Here is a 23,651-nt window from a genome sequence, read left to right on the forward strand (position 1 = left end):
CTTCTATCTTTTGGCACTTTACCACTACAAATTAGAGTAATCAAAATTTGGCCACAATTTAAGATTAATGAAGAAAAGAAAGAAGAAAAGGAAAACTAAAAATTTAGCATAATAGAGGTGTAGTATTGTCTCTTAGGGGTTAAATGCGAAAAAAAATCAGGGGTAAATTACAAATCTAACTATAACTTAAGGGAAGTTTTTGTGAAAATATCATCTGTCTACTTTCTATTTGCACTTTGAGATTTGATTGCTCTTCAAAGTTTGATAGTAGAAAATAGTCAAATTATATTTTTTTTTCCCTTAAGACTGTTAGAATGATAAGATATAATAATGAATAATGAGTTGTTATAGATAAGTATTGCACATTTCAATTTATTAATAAATATACAAATTCCTTAACAAAGTTCTATACATTTAAGCTAAAATAATCTAATGATTAAAAAAGACTTCTTTATATAGAAACTTAATTTGAAACTTTTTATTTTGAGTGTAATAAGACATCGAGATTGGATAATTAAGTGTCAAAAATAGAAAAGAATTATCATACAATCCAAAAATCTAAATAACCACTTGTCAAACTACAATTATCCACACACACACACACATATATACATGTCACTTCCCCCTCCGCCTTAGGATAAAACCAAAATCCTGACTCAGGGTTCTACAACATGTGTAAATACATACAAACTATACAGGGAGGTGTACAATGTACATGTTAGTCGTAGGGAGTCTAAATCTTTATATCTTTGTTTATCTGTTTAGTCCACAATTCGGTATATATGCTTGTCTAAGTGCATTTTCGGGGGCGAGGTGGAATTACTAGAATATAGGAAAGTGAGGCAGCTCTATGGTTGGTTGCTAATAACTGACCAAGTTCTTCTCCATCAACACCCTTTTTTGAGTTGAATACATATAGTAGTTGAAATGACACTAAAAAGCACCAATTCCTCAAAGTTAAACGTAACTATTGGTGCTGCAGCGTTTTCCGTGACCTTTCAACAGACACGACTGAAACACGGTGCAAGAAAATTGGAGAGTACTATTGACCTTTTCTTCCCTTTTCTTCTCTTTCTTTTTTCTCTTTTTCAGTTTTGTTTTGTGTGCGAATTATATATAACCTTTAAGCAGATGCATATTTTGCTCATCCAAAATTTGAAACTTGTTTCAGCCAATCCCGAAATTTGCCCACTTAGTTGCACTTGTTCCCTTTGCGTTTCTGCAACGTCCTGTGGCTCTTTTATTCCAATTGTCCCCAGACTCTTGCACCATCTCCTTAATCAAATTCTTGATCATAATCGTAAAAACCTGGTTCTCGTCTCCAATTTACTCATCAATCCACCATGTAAAGTTTCTAGCGTGTAACAAACTGGAAAACACCATTCTTTCTATTCCGTAGCTGCACATTTATAAAAAACTTGTTCAGCATGTAAATTTGATCAGCTCCATATTCGGCTCTTCCAAAACCAAAAAAAAAAAAAGACGTAGTATCAGTTTTTTCATTTAGGTACCTTGTTTCCCTACAGTATTGTGCTACAGAGCTGGCTGGGCGTGGCTCAGGAGCCCTGTAGCCAAACCTGTAAAAAAATCAACAAATCACGTAATATCATTCCTTCAAGTTTCTTAATCTAGAATCTAATCAATCTCCAAAAAAAAAAAAATTTATCCTTCAAGTTTTGAAGAAGAAAATGGCACAATCAGAGCCCGGAAGTCCGCGAGGGACGGCGTCTACAACGCCAGGGAGTACTCCAACACCGCTGTTTACCGCAGTGCGAATTGATTCAATGGCTGATGATCGGAAGCCAATGCCTGCGTGCAAGTGCTTTCCAGTATTGGCTGGACCTCAATCGTGTATCACCAACTTCCCCGCGCCAGATATCTCGCTCCCCCGCAAGGTATGACTTCTGTCTTTTCTTGTTTTCTATCCTTCTTCCTGTCCTTGTAGGTGCCATGCATGCGCTGTACAATATTCTCATTCCATTCTAACAAGTTCAGCAGAGATTACATTCTCATCTAGCAGTTTTATATAAATCCCACATATTAGGTCGTGGAGAGCATACAGAAGTAATTGAGGAAGGATCATCATTGTTCTTGGTTGATTTTGCAACGATTATTTTCTTTCTTGGTTTTAGTTTTTCAAATGTATACACTTAATACGCAGTAGTAGGACCAATATTTAATAAGTTACGGTTGTTAACATTGCAATTAACTCACAAAATTGTGGCATAAACACTAATACATAATAAAACTTAGGAGATGTTTAATAATCCAATTCAACACTTAATAGATTCAGATCTTAACATGTTTAGACACGTTTGATAACTAAAAATTGAATATTTGAATTAATTAAATAGCATTAAATTTCTTATGCAAAACTTGTTCTAAAAAAAATAAGTGATGAGCTATTCACTTATTATTACTTAGTGTGATATATATTCGAATGTATCAGATTTAATTGTTAATAATTCAATAACTTAATAGATTTAGTGTTTAAATTTTAGTTTTTAAACTTCAGCTTTATCAAACACACTATAAATCCATGATTAAAATCCCAACTTCTAATGTCTTAACCTTGGTTATTTAACCACCATTAGTTGAAGACGTCATTGATAACTTTGTAAATGTCATATGTTACTGAATTTAAACTTGATACTAGTGGCTAGGAGAGGACTGTTAAAGTCTTCAATGTTACCCAATCCTAAACTTGACAGTTAGAGATTGGAAGGACGTGAAAAAAATAAATAAATGTCAATACTCCAGTCCTAAAATTTACCTTCAAGGATAATGTAGTAAAAAAAGTGTGGTTTATTATCCGTGTACACTTCGTAAATGGAAAGCTCAAAGTTAGCTACAACATGTGGGAAGAATAGGACGAGATCCATTTGTTGGCTTGCAGTTTATATCACTTCCAATCTCAGTAATGATTAATGGATACAAGAGCATAACTTAACCTTGAATTGGAACTTTTGCAACTGGCGAAATATGAATACAGGTGGGAGCAGAATTCTTGGGGACTTTCATCCTTATATTTGGAGCCACAGCCGGACCCATTGTAAACCAAAAGTACGATGGAGCAGAAACGCTAATAGGGAACGCAGCTTGTGCGGGGCTAGCAGTTTTGATAGTGATCTTGGCAACTGGGCATATCTCGGGAGCTCATCTGAACCCCGCCGTAACTATTGCATTCGCGGCACTTCGCCACTTCCCATGGGCTCAGGTGCCTGCCTACATAGCAGCTCAGGTTTCAGGATCGATCTGTGCTTCTTTTGCTCTCAAAGCTGTTTTTAACCCCTTTATGTCAGGTGGTGTCACGGTTCCCTCCGTAGGCAACGCCCAAGCCTTCGCCCTTGAGTTTATTGTAACCTTCATTCTCCTATTTGTTGTTACAGCGGTCGCCACAGACACTCGCGCAGTAAGCACATCATCCTTGCTCCTCAGAGTTAATCTGTTCAACTGCGAACCTATATAGCCTTCCTAGGTTAGCTGTGAATTTTGGCCTCTACACAGTTTACTTTTAACATGCGCTCATACTGCCGCTACACATGTAAATAGGTTGGAGAACTGGCAGGAATAGCAGTCGGAGCTACCGTCATGCTCAACATTCTTGTTGCCGGGTGAGTTTTGACTAGGGGTTTATTTGATAACTACTCTGCTTAATGTTGAAAATTAATTCATTGAGAACTTCTTGAATTCAACGTGTTTGATAGCAGAAATGTCCTACCGCCTATAGTATATTAAGCATATTGTTTAACTTGTGTACAAACTTTCAAGTGAAAAAATTTTTACTGAAATTTTCGAATCGACTATACATGCTAGCTATAACTCTCACACAAATAACATATTCTTGTACAATCTCTTGTACAAAATCCACATTTGTTCTCTTTTTGTTCATACGCACATAAACATATGGCAATGTACACTATCACATCGTAATAGATCTTCTGTCTCACACCCTGTGCCATTCTCTGTCCTATTTTTTATTATATTGCTATTTCTCTACATAAATATCATGTTTTAGTAGGAGAAATAGCAATATAATAAAAAGTAGGACAGAGAATGGCACAGGGTGTAGGACAGAAGATCCGTTGCGCTGTCACACACAATTATGCACGCTTAAACACTGCCTCTAAGTTTTTTTTTATCACACACACATGCGCACACAATTTTTCTTTCTCTCTAAATACACAAATAAAGGTAATTTTTTTAAAGATAACAACATAATATTTCTGCGATACTTCAATTCAGCATTATAATTTCGTTAATTATTAAATAGATATAATCTAATCAATTGAGCAACTTAATACTGAAAAGCACTTCATTTTTTAGATTTTAAAAACCAGATTTTAGACTTCACTTTTATAAAAAAGGGGCCTAAGTAGGCCAATGAATTAGTGCTTGTTACAAAGTAAATAAAGAATGGAATGGGTTCGCTTCATATGCACCCACGAGTGGTTAATAAAGGCTGTAAGAATTTTGCAACCAGAGCAATTTTGTCTACGATGACCGAATCACTTTCATAGGTCATTTCAAAATTCAAACTTCCAGTCCAATCTGGAAGGATAACTACTGAGTACTGACTACTAAGTATTTGACATTTTAGTATTGGTTTATTGCATTACGTAATTGGTTGGAGTTTGGACAGCAAAAATGGCAAGATGCAATATTGACTTTTTTTTTTTGTTTATTTAATGTGATGCTGAGTTGATGATTGATGTGCTGATTTTTTTTCCCCAATTGAATTTTGTTGGAAAAAACATATGGAATATTATTTTGGAACAATTTTTTTTTTTTAGAGAAAATTAAAATATGTTAACTTACTATTGGCATTTTGGATTTCGGATATTACCAAATTACTGGTTCTCCGGCCAAAATCCAATTACCAGTATCCAATTTACCAAACTAAAGTTTGGATGCGAATCGAATATTGGTGTTGACAAACCAATTACCGAATTCCCAAAATTTTTTTACCAAATTTTCGACCACCACCCAATAAACACCCCTATCTGATCCATTCCTCTACATGGGCCAAACTAATTCATCGTCGCCATTTTAAAGAGTCTACAATAGTGCACTTAGGAGCAATTTGAATGCTTCTGCTGATGGGAGGATATGGTACGATTGGAAACAGAAGCACCTTCATGATAGTAACTAAATTCAGTGAATTTTACCCCCCCCAAAAAAAATTAAATTTAGAGAAAATAGGGAAAATAATAGGGAAAAAATTTAGAAAAATTAAATTCATGTGCTTGCAATAATAATAGGGAAAATAGGAATATAATAGATGCTGTAGTTTTCTGAAAGTTACACACCATTTTTAACTACTAATTTTCTCAAGCCTATTATTATCTTATCTTCTTATCCCTATATTTTAAATATTTTTCACCCTTGATCCTTAGCCCCTTTTGCGACAATTTAAATTCCAAAGCAATAAAAGCAACATTTGAAAGAATTTTATGTGTGTCTATTAACTCAGAATTACATTGTTATGCTACTAGAATCCTACTAACATACTCTTACAAAACAAGCACTGACAACATTGCCGTTGCTGTCGGCAGGCCAGCCAGCGGCGGTTCAATGAATCCTGTCCGAACTCTGGGGCCAGCCGTCGCTGCTGGAAACTACACGTCAGTTTGGGTATACTTGGTGGCTCCTACACTCGGGGCCCTGGCGGGAGCAGGGGCATATACCATGGTCAAGCTTCAAGGAGAAGGGCGTAATGCGACTGAGTCTCGACAGCAGTCCCGGAGTTTCCGTCGGCCAAGCTAGGCCTACTAAAGTTCAAATCTACTACCCATCTATCTGCATGGCAAGTACGTTCGGATTAACGGAGGACTGCTTCGTAAGCCCAAAAAAAAAAAAGCAGCAGCAACAACAATTTTTAGTAAATTAAATAGTTAGATTGGAAAGCTTAAAACTCATTACTTCTTATATACTTCCAATGTAACGAAGAATCGAAAGTCTAGAAGAGGAAACTAAACATTGTACTTCCCCTGACATATTATTGTGCTGTGCTTATTAAGGTTTATGCAAGATCATCAGTACTAAATCAAGCGTGTCATACTTCAGTGTATCCACTACTCCCTTATTTTTGCAGTCACTTAATCTTGTAAAGATCAAACATTGGAATTATCTATGGAGGGTTTCAGTTTAAATATGTTTATCATGGCTTGTTATGTATTGGGGCTCCTACAAGCGTAGTTTTGATTGTAAGGTGCAGTTAATATTGGGGATGAGTTTAATTTCGAATTGCGGGGATGAAATTAACTGTAGGACACAATTTTCAAGTAGTGAAAAACAAATTATTATACTGCCTTCGTCCCACTTTGATTGTCCTGTTTTTCTTTTTCGTCTGTCTCAAATTGTAGTCAACTTTCTAATTGAAAAGTGTAGTTGTCTTTTAATTTCTCGAAAATACCCTTATTCAATGTAAGTTGTTATTACTATAAACTACCTCGTTTAATATAGATTGTTAGTATTGAATATAATATACCCCATTTAATGCATTTAAATTTTTCAAAACATATTGATATATGAAAAGCTAGCATAAGGGTATTTTAGAAAAATAGCAATCTAAATTTGTTTTTCAACAAAATTAACTACTTTTTCTTAAATTGTGTGAAGAAAAATTAGAACTATCAAAATGGGACGGAGGGAGTAATATTTTTGCACATTATTGTTCTAGTATGTACATTTATTGTTTTAGTAGTGTCTAAACATGTTGTATCAGTGTTTAAACTGCACCATATAATTGGAACAGTAATTATAGTAGCCCTGCATGTGCTTTGGTTCGGCTTGTGTTGGTAGTGTAATATAAGAACTCAAAAGTCTATTAGATTTGAAATGTTAAATTTTCATACTTCTTCTATACTTAATATATTCTCCAATTTGACAAGGAAACTAAAGTAGGATAGGTATAAGAACTCATTCCTGCAGGACCAAGTGCAATGATCATATGTGCATGGGCTATTAAGTATTAACCCTTTCATTGATGCTGCAAACATAACCAGAACCTGTATGTGAAGAGCGGACTTTAGCAGCATGAGACTCTAAAAAGGACACTTAACAAAGACGACAACCTCTCTTAAAGGATACGAGGTTTTGGCCTATATATCTTTGATTTCTTCCTTGCCCGCGCATGGACTAAAACACCATGTCACAATCACTAGATGAAGGACTTGGCAAATTACCGACTGCTGTGCTTTCAGTGCCGTGTGGTCAGTTGTGTTTCCAATTTGACCGTAGGTGTCCAGTTTCATGGCACCTAGAGCTAAGATTCTAATTGTGACCGGAAATGAAAGAATGTGTGGACGTTATTAATTTAGCAGATGAAACATCTGAATCACTCGCTACACAAAACATTTTTCTTTTCTAACAAAATTTCAATTCACTCAAAATATCCAAATTGAAGGTGTTATTTACATTGACATGAAAGTGAGAAGCATATAATGAATGACACCGCAAGGGAATTTAGGATTATCTGATTTTTATTCCATTGTTTAGAGCAATATAATGTGAACGTGAATTTTTATGTGAACTGACCTCAGAGAATAAATTTAAAACAGCACAATTTTCGGAAAAAGAGAGGTAATTGTTCGAGATAAATAGATAATCTCAAAGGCACATAATTTTTTGGCTTGTTTAAGGGGGGAAAATATGATTAATTCTATTTTGCACCCTTGAGTTATACCCTAATTCTCACTTGATCCCTGAGCTAAACTATAAGATATTTCACTTCCTAGATCTTAATCTCGTTCCACTTTAATCCAATACTTAATAGAATATTCTAAACTATTTTGTTAGTTTGTGTACATCTAGTTGACAATTGAATTAAAATGAAAAGAATTTAAGAGGTTGAGGAATAAAGTGTCTCAAACTACAGTTTAAGGATTGTAGTGGAGCCCATGAGCACATCGGCCCGGTCCACATACACGTCAGCTCGGCCCAAGAGTCCTGACGTGATGGGCTGGTCTAGGGGTCAGGTCCTCTCGCAGGACCAGACGAGCGCCGCCATGGGCCTGATGGGCTTCGGAGCCCTCGTCTACCAGAGCTGGGTAGTGGAGCCCTAGAGGCTTATCCTCTCCAATAAGGACTCCTTGTCCTACCAGGAAACTACCACCTGGTGTTCTATAAATACCACACCCATAAGAAACACAAGGTACGCTACTCATAGTGCAGACTCTACTCTTTTTACTTACAAACTAGTTCTGACTTGATCGTCGGAGTTGCTACAGGGGACTCAGCCCCGCAGCTCGCTCACGTGCAGGTCGGACGCTCAACCAGCTCAGTTCGGATCTTCACTTCGGCAGTCGCATCAATTGGCGCCGTCTGTGGGAACCAAGTATTCTCTTTTTTCGCGAACAACATGCCGAAGACTAGATCTCAGAGGAATGTGGATGGTGCTGAGGGGAACGCACAGGGCGGTCCCCAGCAAGTTCACCAGGAAGCCAACACAGGGGAGGCAAGGGTCGAGCTCTCGCAGATCTCGCCGGAACAACTGGTGCAGTCGGTTGCCGCGAACTTGCCTACCTTTGAGGCTATTGTGACGTACTTGAAGGGACAATCTGGACAATCTGGTGCAGTGAAGGGACAATCTGGGGTCCCTCCCAGTCCGGAGCGTCGGGTGCGGAAAACGGGCAGAACAGGGAGTTCGGAATCCCGATCTGGAAGCCCCAGGTCGAAGAGGGCGCGAAGGGAAGTTACACGCGAGCAGGTCCCGGTGCCAGAGCCCTCTCATAGGAATTCCCGAACTAGCCATCCGGAGCCCGTTCTGAGGCCTGCCCGGATGGAGGACCCTCATAGGAAGGAGAATTATCAGGTCCAGGATGAACTGGATCTCCTGCTGGATCCGGAGGCGGATAGGTACACTGCCTCTCCTTTCGTACCGGATATCGAAGATTACCCTCTGCCTGCCAAGTTCAAAATACCAACCATGAAATCCTACGACGCGACCACAGATCCGGAGGATCACTTGTTCGCGTTCCTGACTCAGATGCGCCTACAGACAGCTGCGGATGCAGTTAGGTGCAAGACCTTCCCGATGTTCTTGGAGGGAAAGGCCCGACAGTGGTTCCAGGGTTTGCCCCCCAGGTCAGTTCGGTCGTTCAGTCAGCTCGCGCGGCTGTTCGCGGCCCAGTTCGTCTCCTCTCGCGCTTATTCCAAAACCACGGCTCACCTGATGACTGTTCATCAAAGGCCTGAGGAGTCATTGCGTGAATATATGGTGCGTTTCAACAATGAATCCCTTCAGGTACGTGACCGAGATGACAAGGTTGTGATGGCAGCCTTTGTCAATGGGCTGCGCAAGCAGAAATTGTACACGGAGTTTGTAGAGAGACCTCCCAAGTCCGTCCGGGAGATGCTAGACCGAGCTCATGAGAAGGCAAATGCCGAGGAAGCCAATCGGTTGAAGGGCGTCCAGGAAAGGCTGCGGGATGACAAGCGCAGGAAGGGCGCCGACCTGGGGGAGTCACGGACAGGTCAGGGCCGCAAGAACATACCCGAGCGCTTGCCTCGGAGCCAACCATGGGAGAAAGAGAAGACCTGGACTTCGCTCACCGCGCCCCGAGCTCGAGTTCTGGCTGTAATGGAGCAGCAAGGGATCTCTCGCCCTCCTCGGCCGTTGGGGGGTGATAAAGCTCAGCGCGACCAGGGCTTGTATTGTGCGTACCACAGGGACGTAGGGCACGACACGGAGGACTGTCGGCACCTCAAAAGGGAGATCGAGAAACTGATACGGAGAGGTCATCTTGGGCAGTTCGTCCGTGACGGGCGTGCAGATCAGAAGCAAGGAGGTTTCAAGCGAGATCGGACGACTAGCTCGCACGACCGACCTCGAGGTCCCCGTGATCGTACTCCGGAGCAGGGGGTCCAGAACCTAGCCGGAGTGATCAACACCATTGCGGGGGGACCTGCTGGAGGAGATAGCCACACTGCTCGGCGAAACAACCGGCCTCCTCCCAGCGGGGAGAGCTCGAATAAGCGATTAAAGGTGTACGAGGAGATCATATATGGGCCAGAGGACGCAGTACCCTTAGCCTCCAATAACCATGAAGCAATTGTGGTAGAAGTTATCATGTGTAACTACAAGGTAAAGAAAGTGTACATCGACAATGGGAGTGCCATCGATGTGCTGTATTACAAAACCTTCAAGGAGTTGCAGCTGGAAGACAAGCAGCTCATCCCCGTTCGAACTCCCTTGATAGGTTTTGCAGGTCCGCCAGTCAGGCCAGAAGGAATGATAACCCTCATGGTCACGGTAGGGGAGTCGCCCAAGTGCCGAACTGTCCCGGTGAACTTCGCGGTGGTAAAGGAGCCGTCCTCCTACAATATGATACTGGGACGACCTACCTTAAACGCACTCCGGGCTGTCTGTTCGACCCTGCACCTTAGCATGAAGTTCCCAACGCCTGATGGGGTGGCCGAGGTGCTGGGGGACCCGGAGGTGGCTCGGGCCTGTTACATCGCAACCCTCAAAGGCAAGGAGAAGCTGGTGGCCCAGACGACCTGTCTGGAGCCCTGGGAGCCTGCTGAAAAGGAGGAAAGGTTGGAGACGGATGAGAGTCTGGTCGAACTGCCCATCTGTCTCAAGCGACCTGATCGTGGGGTAAAGACCGGAGCTGGACTGAGCGAGCTGACTCGGAGAGCCCTGGAGTCTCTGCTGGAGGAATATGCCGAGATTTTTGCGTGGAGTGCTGATGACATGCCCGGAGTCCCTCCCGAGCTGACAGTTCACAGATTGCACGTTGATCCAAACATCCGGCCAGTGAAGCAAAAGAAGAGGAATTTCGCTCCCGAGCGCAATGAGGTCGTCAAAGAAGAGGTAGGCAAGCTGTTGGAGGCCAAAATTGTGAAGGAGATCTACTATCCGACCTGGTTGGCCAATCCCGTGCTGGTCAAAAAGGAGGATAAGGCCTGGAGGATGTGTGTAGACTTCACCGACCTGAACAGGGCCTGTCCGAAGGATTGTTACCCCCTCCCTCGTATCGACCAGTTGGTAGACTCTACCACGGGGTACGAGATCTTCTGCTTTCTGGATGCTTTCAAAGGTTATCACCAGATAGCTCTGGACGAGGAAGATCAGGAGAAGACTGCCTTCATCACCGAATACGGTACGTATTGTTATACCACCATGCCATTTGGGTTGAAAAATGCAGGTGCGACCTATCAACGGCTGGTCAACAAGCTGTTTAAAAACCAGATCGGCCGAAATATGGAAGTGTACGTGGATGACATGCTGGTAAAAAGCCGAACTCAGGATCAGTTCATCAAGGACCTCAGAGAGATCTTTGACGTTCTACGGAGCTCGCGGATGCGGCTGAACCCCAAGAAGTGCACCTTCGGGGTCAGGTCGGGCAAGTTCCTGGGGTACATGATATCCAAGGACGGGGTAAGAGCTAATCCCGACAAGGTAAAAGCTATCATGGACATGGCTCCTCCTCGAAACGTAAAAGAGGTCCAACGGCTAGCTGGCAGGATGGCGGCCCTGAACAGGTTCTTGTCGAAGTCAGCCGTCCGAGGTTCCCCCTTCTTCAGGGCCCTGCGGAGAGGTCCCCAGTTCGAGTGGACTCCAGAGTGCCAGCGCGCATTTGACGAGCTCAAGGCCCACATCGCGCGCTTGCCAGCCTTGACCTCTCCCGCACAAGGAGAAGTCTTATTCATCTATCTGGCAGTTGGGGAGGAGGCGATCAGTGCGGTACTAGTTCGGGAAGAAGGCAAAATCCAGAAGCCCATATACTATGTCAGCCGGGCTTTGCAGGGGGCGGAGCCGAGGTACACCTCAATTGAGCGGTATGTTTTGGCACTGGTGCACGCGACCCGGAAGCTCAGATCCTACTTGCAAACTCACCCCGTGGTGGTCATGACCGACCAGCCTCTCAAGCAAATTCTCTCAAAGCCTGATGCATCAGGAAGAATGGTAAGGTGGGCAGTGGAGTTGTCTGAATACGATCTTAGCTACCAACCCCGCACGGCCATTAAGGCTCAAGCATTGGCAGATTTCATAGCTGAAGGAATCTCCTTTGGGCAAGAGCAGTCGCCAGCCGAGCTGACCAGAGGCGCAGCCAAGGCCGAACAGGCCAGAGGAGCTGTCGAGGTCGTACAAGCCGCCGGTACCAAATCGACCCAAGACGTGGCTGAGGCCGGACAGGTCGGAGAAGCTGCCGAGGTCACAAAGGGTGCTAAGGCTTTCATGGCTGAACAGACCATAGACGCAGTCGAGGCCAAGCAGGCCGAGGGACTTGCCGAGGTCGCACAGGCCACAAAGGGAGCCAAGGCCGAGCAGGTCAAAGAGGCTGTTGATGCTGAACAGGTCACGGGCAAGGTCGATCGGACCATCCCGACCTGGACGCTTTTCGTGGATGGATCCTCAAGCAAGGAAGGCTGTGGAGCAGGGCTTCTCTTGACTAGCCCCAAGGGGGATGAGCTGGCCTACGCCCTGAGGTTTGATTTCAGGGCCTCTAACAACGAGTCCGAATATGAGGCCCTAATCGCAGGGATGATGATAGCTCGGAAGTTGGGGGCCGAGTCAATAGAAGTCTACAGCGACTCGCAGCTAATAGTGAATCAGGTAGGAGGACGTTATGAGGTTAAGGAAGAGCCCTTAAGGAGGTATGTCGCCAAAGTGCATGAGCTGAGAGCTCAGTTCAAGGTATTCACACTCAAGCAGGTCTCGCGAAGCCAAAATAAGAGAGCGGATGCTCTGTCCAAACTGGCTTCCACCTCGGTCGGTACATTGAACAAAGAAGTCCTGGTAGAGGTTGTCAGGAATCGGGCATACGACCAGGTAGAGGCAGCTGTTATTCAAGTGTTGGGCTCATGGATGGATCCCATCGTGCGGTACTTGGCTAGTGGAGAACTCCCTCCAAGCCGGGCGGAGGCACGGAGGGTCCTCCTCAGGTCGCGGGGATATGAGCTCTCGAATGGGGTACTCTACAAGAAATCTTACCTGCGCCCCTGGCTGAGGTGTATCACTCCGGAGGAAGGAAACTACATCCTGCGGGAGCTGCACGAGGGCATATGTGGAAACCACGTCGGCCCAAGGATTCTGGCCAAGAAGGGAATGCTGTCTGGATATTACTGGCCGACCATCTTCTTGGATTCAGCCGACCTGGTAGCTCGGTGCAAATCCTGTCAGCTGCATGCGCCGATCCATCACGTCCCAACTCAGGAGATGATCCCTCTTCAGAGTCCTTGGCCTTTTTTCCAATGGGGAGTCGACCTGTTGGGTCCGTTTCCCCGAGCTCCTGGGGGTTATGAACATGTGGTAGTGGCAGTGGATTATTTCACCAAATGGGTGGAGGCCGAGCCCCTTACCACCATTAGCAGCAGGTCGGTGCAGAAGTTCCTTTGGAAAAACATCGTTTGCCGGTTTGGAATACCTCATGTCCTGGTTTCTGACAACGGGCGTCAGTTCGCTGACACCGCTCTTCAAGACTGGTGCTCGGAGCTCGGGATCCGGCAGCACTTCACCTCGGTTGGCCACCCTCAGGCCAATGGACAGGTCGAAAACGTCAACAGAACCATCCTGCACGGTTTGAAGACACGGATAGAATTCGCCCGAACTGGGTGGATGGACGAGCTGCCAACCATATTGTGGGCTTACCGAACCACTCCCCGAACTGCTACCCAGGAGACTCCTTTTGCTCTAACTTATGGAGCAGAGGCGGTGATCCCTGCGGAGATAGGAATTCCATCGGGCAGGGTTCAGAATTTCATAGCTCGGGACAATGAAGATGAGCTGCGCCTTAATTTGGATCTGCTGGAAGGAAGAAGGGAGGAGGCAGCCATACGTATGGCCAAGTACAAAGGACAGATCGCGCGGCACTACAATGCTAGGGTGAGACCTCTGTCGTTCAAACCAGGGGACCTGGTCTTACGAAAGAATAGTGTCAGTCGGGTTCTGGGCGCGAGCAAGCTGGACCCAAATTGGGAAGGTCCCTATGTGGTGAAAGAAGCGGATCGAGCTGGGCACTGCAAGTTAGCCCACCTCAGCGGGGAAGTGGTCCCGCGAACCTGGCACAATTCCAACTTGAGGATTTTTCGTTAAGAGGACAGCTCGTCCCAAGGTCAAGACCTTTTTGTTATTAATGTATTCGGCTAAAAAGTTATTTCATCATTAGGGAGTAGTTTCCTCAGGTCGGTATTGGACCGACCTGATGCACTTTGTGACGATTTTTGCAAATAAGACTAAGAATGAAGCAAGGGGAAAGGCCTTTTCATTTCATTCAATAAAACTGTACAAAGGGGAGCCAAGCTCGCACAAAAGGAATTGCACAGAGGAAGAGCAAAGCTCATACAAAACGAACTGCCTACTGACAGTTCAGATCCTATCCTAAGTTCCTACTCTAGTTCTCGCCCTCTTCCTCCTCCTGATCGGTTTCAGGAGTGGTTACTGGCAGCTGAGGATCGGCAACCAGGTCGGCCAACTTCCGTCCATGCGTGTAACCCTCCACCAGGCGGTCGAGCTGCTCCACAGCCAGGGGGTTGTAGCTGGGAAACTTGCCCAAATCAAACCCAGGCAAACCCAGCCTTTGCACCTCCTCCAGGGCTTGAGAATACCCATGATGCAGCACGGGAGTATTCAGGATGGCCAGGTCGCCCCTAAAATCCTCCGACCTGAGGAAGGCCCGCACGCCCTCCTGGGCTCCCTCAGTCCTAGCCGCCTCGACCTGAGCAGACAGCTCGGCGCTCCTCTTCTGCTCCCCATGCAGCTGAGAGGTCAGGTCGGAGTTCTTCTTTAGCTCCAGTTCAAAATTAGAGTGAGCCTGGGCGAGCTGCTTCCTCAGACCTTCAGCTTCTGCCACAGCTGCTTCGTTCTGGCTGAGCAGTTTCTCATTGGCCGCCCTCGTCTCGCTCATCAGGGGGAGGAGGCCCTCGTAGCGCTTGGCCAGCTCGGAACCAACCAAGTTCACTTGGGCCGCGCCTGTGTAATAATAGTCGAGGAGGTCAGACGCCTCCATGGCCTTGACCAAGCTGTGGTCCCTTGGAAGGATGGCCCCCTGAGCGAGCTCCCTGGCCACCTCTGGGAATTGAGCTCGGTCGTTTATGGAGAGTTTCCACTGAGGACAGAAGTGCATTGGGTGTTGGTGCGTGATCAGCCGCGTCTGTGGGTCGAATAGCAGGGTAGAACTCTGGCGTTGCCACAGGTTAGGAGGAGCGTCAGCTCGGGCTTGCTCCTCGGCAGTATTCACGCCGTAGTGACCGCCCTGACCAGGTTCAGGCGTGGACCTCTCTTCCTGAACTGGGGAGGAGGTCGTCTCCACTCTTGCCCTCTTGGCAGTTGTCTTCTTCTTCTTTTTCTTCCCAGCCTCGACAGCCTTGGCGGACTGAGCAGGAGTTGGCTGAGGCGTCGGATCTGGTGCCGAGCTGGTTGGAATGGCTGAGGAGGGCTGGGTAGTAGCACCTGGAGTGCTGGCTCCTCCGATGGTTAGAAGGGAAGAAAACCTCTTCACTGCAAAAAGCAGAAGACCAGAAGGTCAGTAGATGCATAAAACAAAGAGAGGAAAGAAAAGGAGGGCCAGGTCGTTTACAAGAGGTCAGCTCGTCTGGCGAGAGCGGCCTATTCTCTGGCGAGGGATCTGAGGGGTTAGCTCGGATCAGCCCCGCCGCCCAGAGTTGGGCATTGCTGAACTCTTTCACCTCCAGCTTCTCGTCTGAGCTGAGTAGGCGGCTGAGCTCGGCTACAGGGAGCGGATCTGGAAGTGGATCCGAAACCTGAGTCTCCGCCCTCCAGGTCAGAGGGGGAAAGCCCAGGCTCTTCACAAAAAAGAAGTAACGCTTCCAGTCTTTGAAGGAGGAAGGTACCCCCGTGAACAGCTCGCGGGTGGGGGTTTTTGCTCCACTTCTACGGGCGAAGTAGAACCACCCGGGCACCTTCCCGCTGACCTTCATCTGGAAGAAGGCTTGGAACAGGTCGTGGGAAAAGGGAATTTCTAGTGCTCGGCAGAGGATGAAAAAGCCTATAATGGAGCGAACACCATTGGGGATGACCTGAGTTATGCGGATGCCCCAGAAGGTGAGGATGAAGAAGAAGAAGTTGGGAATAGGCAGGCGGAGACCAGCCATCAGCTGGTCCCTATAGATCGCCACGAAGCCAGGAGGAGGTCGGCTGGCGACCTCCCCCGGTAGGGCAGCCCTAGGTTCAAACTGGGCTGGGATTTCATATTTTTCGGCCAGCCCGTCAACTTCCTTCTGTCCCAGGGCAGGGGGGATAGTGTCGACCTCTCCAAAGTCGCCACTAGGTCCTCCCGAGGTCCCCGCGGCCATCTGAGCTGGAGCTGCCTGTTCCGCAGCCCCGACTAGAGGCTGGGCAGTTTGTTCGGCTGGGCTCATTATTTGGACAGGAGATTGTATGGGAGAAGGCGCGGTTACTGACCCAGATGAAGTGGAAGGAGAAGAACTTGAAGGGTCGGGAGAGGGGCTATCTAGGAGTATGGGGCTAGCTGCTCTGTGCCTAGGGGCCGAACTGGTAACGTCAGAGCTATCAGAACTATAAGAAGACATAAAAAGGAAAAGGAAACTTACTGATGGAAGGAGATCGGATGAAAAGCTGATTTAGGGAGGGCCGAACTAACTCTGGGCTCCTAAGAAAGATCGACCCGACGTGTTCTGAAAGAAAAAAGTTTGAAGCAGCGAGTTAGGAGTGAAAGGAGCGAACTGATAGAGTGAAAAAGGAGGAGTGAAAATGACGCCCAAGGGGCCTATTTATAGGCGATTCTCAGGGCGGGAAGACGAGAGGGCGCGCATTTATTTGAACTATTTATGGGGAACCGTTCCCAACCGCCATAACTGGTCGACGCGACGGTTGAGGTGACAGACACGAACCGACGCGACGGTTGCTTGCACCACTCCTTGACAGGGGCCCGCACCGAGCTGACGCGACGCTCTGAAAGTCGGCCTAGATTCACGCGCCTGTTCGGTGACTCTAGACTAGAGGGGGGGCTAGTGTAGTGGAGCCCATGAGCACATCGGCCCGGTCCACATACACGTCAGCTCGGCCCGGAATAAAACAGCATCCACCACATTATTGGCTTTTAACGCCTTCCCTTTCAAGCTTGAAAGTTGACAAACCTCTTCAGCTTCCTCTGCCGTGATCTTAAATTGATTCCAAACCATAGGTGTTACCGCCGCGCTCGGCGACACTGAGTTTACCCGTATTCCATGCTCTCCGAGTTGCTTGCCGGCGCATCTCATCAGCCCCAATACCGCATGCTTGGACATGTGATAATCTGTTCGAATTTGTCCTCCACTACTTCCAAATGTACTAGCCGTGCAGACTATGCTACCTTTGATGCCCTGAGCGACCATCGCGCGAGCTGCATGTTTCACGCAGGCAGCCACGCCGTCTACATTTATGGCGAAGAGATGGTGAAGTTGGGAGAAGTCGAGATTCAGAACTGTCTGATCTGACCGGCTTACTATGCCTGCGTTGGCGAACATGATGTCGAGCTGGCCATGAGTCTTTAGAGTCCATTCGACCATGGCTAGGACTTGCTGTTCATCAGCAACATCACAGTGGACGTAACTGCAAGTGTTGGAGCCAATGGATTCCACAACCTTTTGGCCCTTTTCGTCCTGGACATCGGCGATTACCACCCGTGCGCCGTGAGTGGAAAAAAGTAGTGCTGTTGCCTCCCCTATGCCGCTCGCGCCGCCGGTGATTATGGCAACTTTTCCTTCCAGTTTTTTCAACTGAAGAGTAGGTCTAGACATATTCTGTCCAAGAAGGTCGAGGATAAAATTGCACTAAAGTGTCTTCTTGATGTCCAATCTTTTGGAAGGCATGCCCTTTAATGTACACAGGCGTAGTTATTTATTGTGCTTGTTGGCTAGTTTTGGAGAACGTCGCTATATGTAAAATATAGTATTTAATATGTACCATGTACCTAGTTGATTTACAAAAAGGAAAGTAGCAATAATTTTTTTTCTTTTTCTCTACTGAGAGAATCAACAGTCATTTTTCACTTACCCTTATTAATACCCTATTGATGATTCGAACCCTCGATTATAAGTGAAGTGCCTTGCCAATTAACTTGCGCTTTGTTGTCAGAAAGTAGCAAAATTATCGATTTTATCGAGTAATAATATAAGTCTACGTTGTGTGGTAGTATATATCTCTGATTTTTACAATCACAACCATGATATGCTACTGTCATTCTTTTAACCAAAATAAAAATAAAAGCTACTAATTTCAAAAAGATCCACTAAAAATATGTATTGATGATACGTCTCACTTCATGCAAGCATATTGGCAGTTATCGAACTAGTTGCCATGAGTTTGGGCCTTTGATTTGTGACACTACGTGTTTAAATTTCAACAATTAACCCTTTCCTGAAATTATCATCAATCTTAATTTGTGCAGGCAGCATATGTTTTGTGCAAATGCTTTGACTCATGATAATGAATTGAGTCAAAATCACTTAAACTTTTATTCTAACGAGAAAAAGAAGAATATTGTTTGCAAATGTAAGATGATGGTTGTGAAGAATACCGATTTGCACCATAATGACTTGTTGATTAACCAAAAAAAAATGCTACTAAAATAAAAGATGCACTGAAAATATCTATTGGTGATACCTCTCGCATCATACATCCACAACTGATGCAGTAGAAGTTGTCACGATTCCATGACAAGTTGTGACGTTTTTTGACTTTTAATTCGCGAAGGATATTTTTGCAAATGTAAGACTCGAAGAATGCCACCATAGAATGGGTGGCAAATTCCTCAAAATATTGATTATTTGAAAAAAAAAAAAAAAAGAACAGTCAATTAGGGGTCCAACACGTAGCTTTTCTCATTCTATGCCCGTCACGCTGACAAGGAATGATGGGCAAAATAATTCTTAAAAAAAAGGATAATTTCAGAAGCCTCCTCTCTTGAGATTTGAAAAATTACAAGCACCTCCCTTATCATTTAAAATGATAAATTTATCCTTAAATATTTTGATGAAATTCCCTTTTTTTGGCATGCTTATATTTAGAATGAGTTTTAAAATTATTATTTCATTCTTTTTCCTTCTTATTCCTTTTTTTTAAATTTTTCTCCAATAAAACTATAAAACTACCACTATTGCTTCTAGTTTCTATTGTAACTAAATGTCGAACTAATAATTTTTTTGATGATTTAATTTTAAATTTAATCCAATATTTTTGCTGATCTTTGTTTTCTATTTTTTGGTACTAAAATTAAGAATAAATAAAAATTAAATGAATTATTTCAACATTTTCTTTTCTATCTTATAAATATAAATCTATAATAAAGTGTCATTAAAAGTATCCTATCATAGTGATAAAATTATTATTATTGTCATTTATCAAATAGTAGGTATGCACATGAAAAATTTGGTACCTTTTCCTTATAATTATACTAGGTAATCTTATAATTGTATAGGAAAATAAATTAACTCATTATATAAGGGCATTTTTGGGTATTCATTAAAAATATTGACCAATTCAATATTATTTTAAGATTTTGTTACTAAAACTATCAAATTAAAGGAGATAAGTGTAATTTTTCAAACCTTGAGAGAGTTTAGCGAAATTGTCAGAAACATCAGGGGGAGATTTCTGAAATTATCCCTAAGAAAAATATGAGGTGCCGTCGTGTCAAGTAGTCAGGATGATGGGGTCATTCTTGTCTGGCTCGTCGTGCTGATCTTGCTTGCAGTTTTATAACGCAAAGTATTAGTGTGGGCCATGCAAAAATTGGCGTTGGTGAAATGATAAGGGAAGTGGGCAGCGCTGGCTAGCTTAGAATAATTAGAGCTACGATGGAACTTTTCAATGTTTTGGATCGTAAATTATTTGCATAATTTTAATTATTTACATCGTCAATATATTTATTAATTAATTTTTTATTTTATTACGTCACGTCAAAAAGTGCTATAACATTTTTTATTATTCAAAATAACCTACTATCCAAACACACTCACACGTATGCTCACTTACAAGTTGCGTTACTGTAAACTAGAATGGTATAATGTCCGTAAAATGCTGTATAGAAGCTCAAATGAGGATTTTTCAAATTAATTTCAAATATTTCAAGAAAATCGACACAATAAACAATTTAGGAGCTGAAAATTATATTGTTATTGAGTGTTAGAGGACTATTCTTAATTTTGTATTCAAAGTTTGAAGAGAAAATTCAATTTTTATCAGTCAAATTTCGATTTCATAGACCAAAAAAAAAAAAAATTTGGTAACTGGAGCCTCAACTATCCTCTATTTTAGTCTTTTAGATAATCAAATCTATTACTCAAAATCAACAACAGCCTAGAATTTTTTTTCAAGAAATGCCTCATGTCAGAGACATAGCTGGCTGAGTTTTTTTTTTTTTTTTTAATAATCAATAAACCATGAATCGAATGACATTTGAGTGGCTGTGGTGCTTAACGACAGTGTTTCTATAATCTAATCAATTTTAATTTAAGGGGAAGAGAGCCTAAGGAGACTGTATGCAGGGCTAACAGGTATAAAAATTTACTAGACCAAAGAAATGTTCTGACACTTCATTTGAATTTTTTCACTATATATAGATAGAATTCCAATCCTGACCTATAATCCAAAATGAGGCTTTAATCATTTTTTTATGGCCACTATATAAGTCTTATCTCTTCTGAAGTTTCTCTATATATAAATACTTTGTATATGATGAAATCTGATACAAGTGTAGTGGCAACCAATAAGTGTAAAACGTGGAATAAAGATTAATAGATTTATTATTAAGACTAGAGATATGAAAAAGATGATGTAAGAGCACAATTATAAACAATCTTACCTATAACCATTTCCAGTTACCCCCAAAAAAAAGGGGGGGGGGGGGGGGGGGTTACTGGCCATGCATGATCGGATCTGAATGCTACGTAAAGCTCTTTGTACTGGCGAATTACAGCTTAACAAACACTTTCAGCCAACCTCCCCATGTTTATACACATGATGAAAGAATTATGGGCCGGGCAGTCAGCTTGGTTCCTAAAGAAAAATGTTAATATGGAGATAGATATGCAGGTGAGGAAAATTATGCTTCATTGTTATTGAAAGTTCTACTGGAATCATAGTGATGATACAAAGAGATTGCTGCCCGAGCAAAGCAAGGTGCACTCTTTGACTTTTTGATTAGAATTAAATTATGTAGTAATTAGTTTCAGAATCATTAAGACGTTCTGTTTTTTGATAAATAGTATCCACTCGAAAGGCTATTGGTAATTAAGAGCTTGATTTCTTTTAAGATCCTAGTTGCGAAGACGTAATCTCGAGGCATTCGATTTACTCCTATCCCGTCAAATATTCAATTTTGCTTTAATTTGGGGGATTAAATAATATGGATAACATCAAATTTTAAAATTTTTTTTTAAAAAAAAAAGGAAAAAAACTAGTTGAAACCATTCCAGCCATCCAATGTTTATCGGTTTTTGACCGAGTTAATCTGCCTTGATCAAGTTTGACTAGTTGAATTAACTTTTCTTGTTTAACAACGAACTCGTCCGGTGCCATGGCAGGTTTCACCGTTCAACTGGTCTACAGCACCTATTAATTCATCATAAAATTGAACTTTTCGGACTCAATTTCAAGGATTGGATTGGATTTACCCTCTCCCTCATAGGATAGGAGTAATATAGATCGGGAAAAAAAAAATCAAATATGAGCATGATTGGTGATTCTAGCTGGATCCTTACCTTATATGGCTTAAAGCTCCAAATGGTCATTACCTAGATGCATGGATCCTTGAAATCTGGAGACCCTTTGTTGAGAGAGTAACCATTTATCATATTTTTGAACCACCATCAACCAGTAGGTCATGGCCGGTGATACAAGAAGAATCATCTGAGGCAAGGAACAGAACAGCATCTGCCACATTATTAGCCTTTAACGCCCGCCCCTTCAAACATGGAAGTGGATAAGACGCTTCAGCTTCCTCCACCGTCATGTTTAGGTTATTACAAACCAAAGGTGTCGCCACCATGTAAGGCGACACAGAATTCACCCTTATTCCGTGCTCTCCCAGTTGCTTGCTCGCACATCTCATCAGTCCCAGAACTGCATGCTTGGACATGTAATAATCAGTCCGAACTTCTGCTCCACGGCTCGCGGCCGTACTCGCTGTGCAGACTATGCTACCCTTGATGCCCTGATCGATCATTGCGCGAGCTGCATGCTTGACGCATGCAGCCGTCCCAGCAACATTGACGGAGAAAACGTGCTGCAGATCGGATAAGTTGAGATCTGGAACGGTCTGAGGTGACTTATTGAATATTCCGGCATTGGCGAACATGATGTCAAGTCGGCCATGGGTCTTTAGAGTCCATTCAACCATGCCTTGGACTTGGTTTTCATCAGAAACATCACAATGGACGTAGCTGCAATTATTTGAGCCAATGGATTCTGCTACTTTTTGGCCCTTTTCGTCTTGGATGTCGGCAATGACTACCAATAATGCACCGTGAGTGGAGAAAAGTCGTGCTGTTGCCTCCCCTATGCCGCTTGCACCGCCTGTGATGATCGCAACTTTGCCTTCCAATTTTTTCAGGTGAAGAGAGGGTTCAGCCATTTCTGTCCAGACAAGTAAAGAGTTGAGCACTTCGCAAGTTCGTATCTCCCTGCTTTCCAAATGTGTGAATGTATGTACCACTTTGTGTTTGTTGAAGCCTGATTAAAGAAATCGGACAAGCAACTTATGCAAATAATCACGAGGGTCCACTGAAAAATATTTGAAATATTTTTTGAGATATGTTGTATGTGAGATGAAAATTTTTTTAAAAAAGATTTGGACAGCCAATTATTTGGCCAAATATATTTGCTGACATCATCATTACAATTTCCAATGCACCTTTTTATCTTTCCAATTACTTTTTTATCTCACATACATCACATCACAAAAAGTGCTACAGTAAAAATATTTTAAATAACTTACAATCCAAACACACTCATTAAGAGTTAGTCAAAAATTGAATAAAGGAAATGACCAAAATTTTGGCGATTTTTTCTTTAGGTGTAACTGCGCATATTACCCTAATAAGAATATACAATGTAGTAGATTCACAAGTGACTGGAAAATTGAGGATAGACTTTTTTTATTCGACTTGTTTTCGGTTGATTATTTCAAACTTTAATTGATTATAGATTCTAATTTTAAATAATCAGTTTTTACGATATTCTTGTTTGCTTCTGATTATAGATTTAGTAATATTCCAAAAAAAAAACTAAAATTCATAATCAACTAAAGGGCAGTTTCTAGTGATTCCGATTATTCTTTTTCATAATCACATTTCGCAAAATCTCAAGCAAACGAGAAATTTTACAGCTAATTATACTTTTGTTGTATACTATACAACAAAAAAATTTGACCACTTGTCAATGAAATTTTACTAATGGCCAAGTACTTAGGCAGTGGACATTAATTAGCAAATAATGATGTAGTAAATCTTTTTGAGCTACTGGAATCAGAAGTTTTGGCTATATTTTTCTTGCCTTTGAATGAGCTGTAGATCTGAAAATAGTACCTAGCAATGATTGAGGTTTCTATATTAAAAACCGTAAAAATAGTAAAATAAAAATCTCTATGGCCCTGCAAGTATAAATTTTTCAATGTACGCACGCAGCAGGTCTGACACTCTTTGTCATTTTTAACATGCAAGTGCAATAATGGTATTTACTC

At 43.0% G+C, this 23,651-nt stretch overlaps 2 protein-coding genes across 2 annotated transcripts; one reads left to right on the top strand and one right to left on the bottom strand.

Annotated features, from left to right (window-relative positions):
- Positions 1-1,634: 1,634 nt before the first annotated feature.
- LOC113738817 (probable aquaporin NIP5-1) lies at positions 1,635-5,962 on the top strand. Its single transcript, XM_027266084.2, has 4 exons — positions 1,635-1,895; positions 2,993-3,412; positions 3,553-3,614; positions 5,556-5,962. Exons 1-4 carry the CDS (start codon positions 1,689-1,691, stop codon positions 5,764-5,766), a joined length of 900 nt encoding a protein of 299 aa, XP_027121885.1. The 5' UTR covers positions 1,635-1,688; the 3' UTR covers positions 5,767-5,962.
- A 15,577-nt stretch (positions 5,963-21,539) lies between these two features.
- Positions 21,540-22,645, bottom strand: LOC113740374 ((+)-cis,trans-nepetalactol synthase NEPS2). The gene has a single exon (XM_027267985.2). It carries the CDS (start codon positions 22,542-22,544, stop codon positions 21,762-21,764), a length of 783 nt encoding a protein of 260 aa, XP_027123786.1. The 5' UTR covers positions 22,545-22,645; the 3' UTR covers positions 21,540-21,761.
- Between the last annotated feature and the right edge of the window lie 1,006 nt (positions 22,646-23,651).

This window comes from Coffea arabica, chromosome 4c (assembly GCF_036785885.1).
Source record: "Coffea arabica cultivar ET-39 chromosome 4c, Coffea Arabica ET-39 HiFi, whole genome shotgun sequence".
Lineage (NCBI taxonomy): Eukaryota > Viridiplantae > Streptophyta > Magnoliopsida > Gentianales > Rubiaceae > Coffea > Coffea arabica.

What these genes read in the sequence shown, in the direction of transcription:
- LOC113738817 (XM_027266084.2), top strand. Translation starts at nt 1,689, where the DNA reads ATGGCACAATCAGAGCCCGGAAGTCCGCGAGGGACGGCGTCTACAACG. An exon ending in ATATCTCGCTCCCCCGCAAG is followed by an intron (nt 1,896 to 2,992) that starts GTATGACTTCTG and finishes ATATGAATACAG; the next exon opens with GTGGGAGCAGAATTCTTGGG. An exon ending in CTCAACATTCTTGTTGCCGG is followed by an intron (nt 3,615 to 5,555) that starts GTGAGTTTTGAC and finishes TGCTGTCGGCAG; the next exon opens with GCCAGCCAGCGGCGGTTCAA.
- LOC113740374 (XM_027267985.2), bottom strand. Translation starts at nt 22,544, where the DNA reads ATGGCTGAACCCTCTCTTCACCTGAAAAAATTGGAAGGCAAAGTTGCG.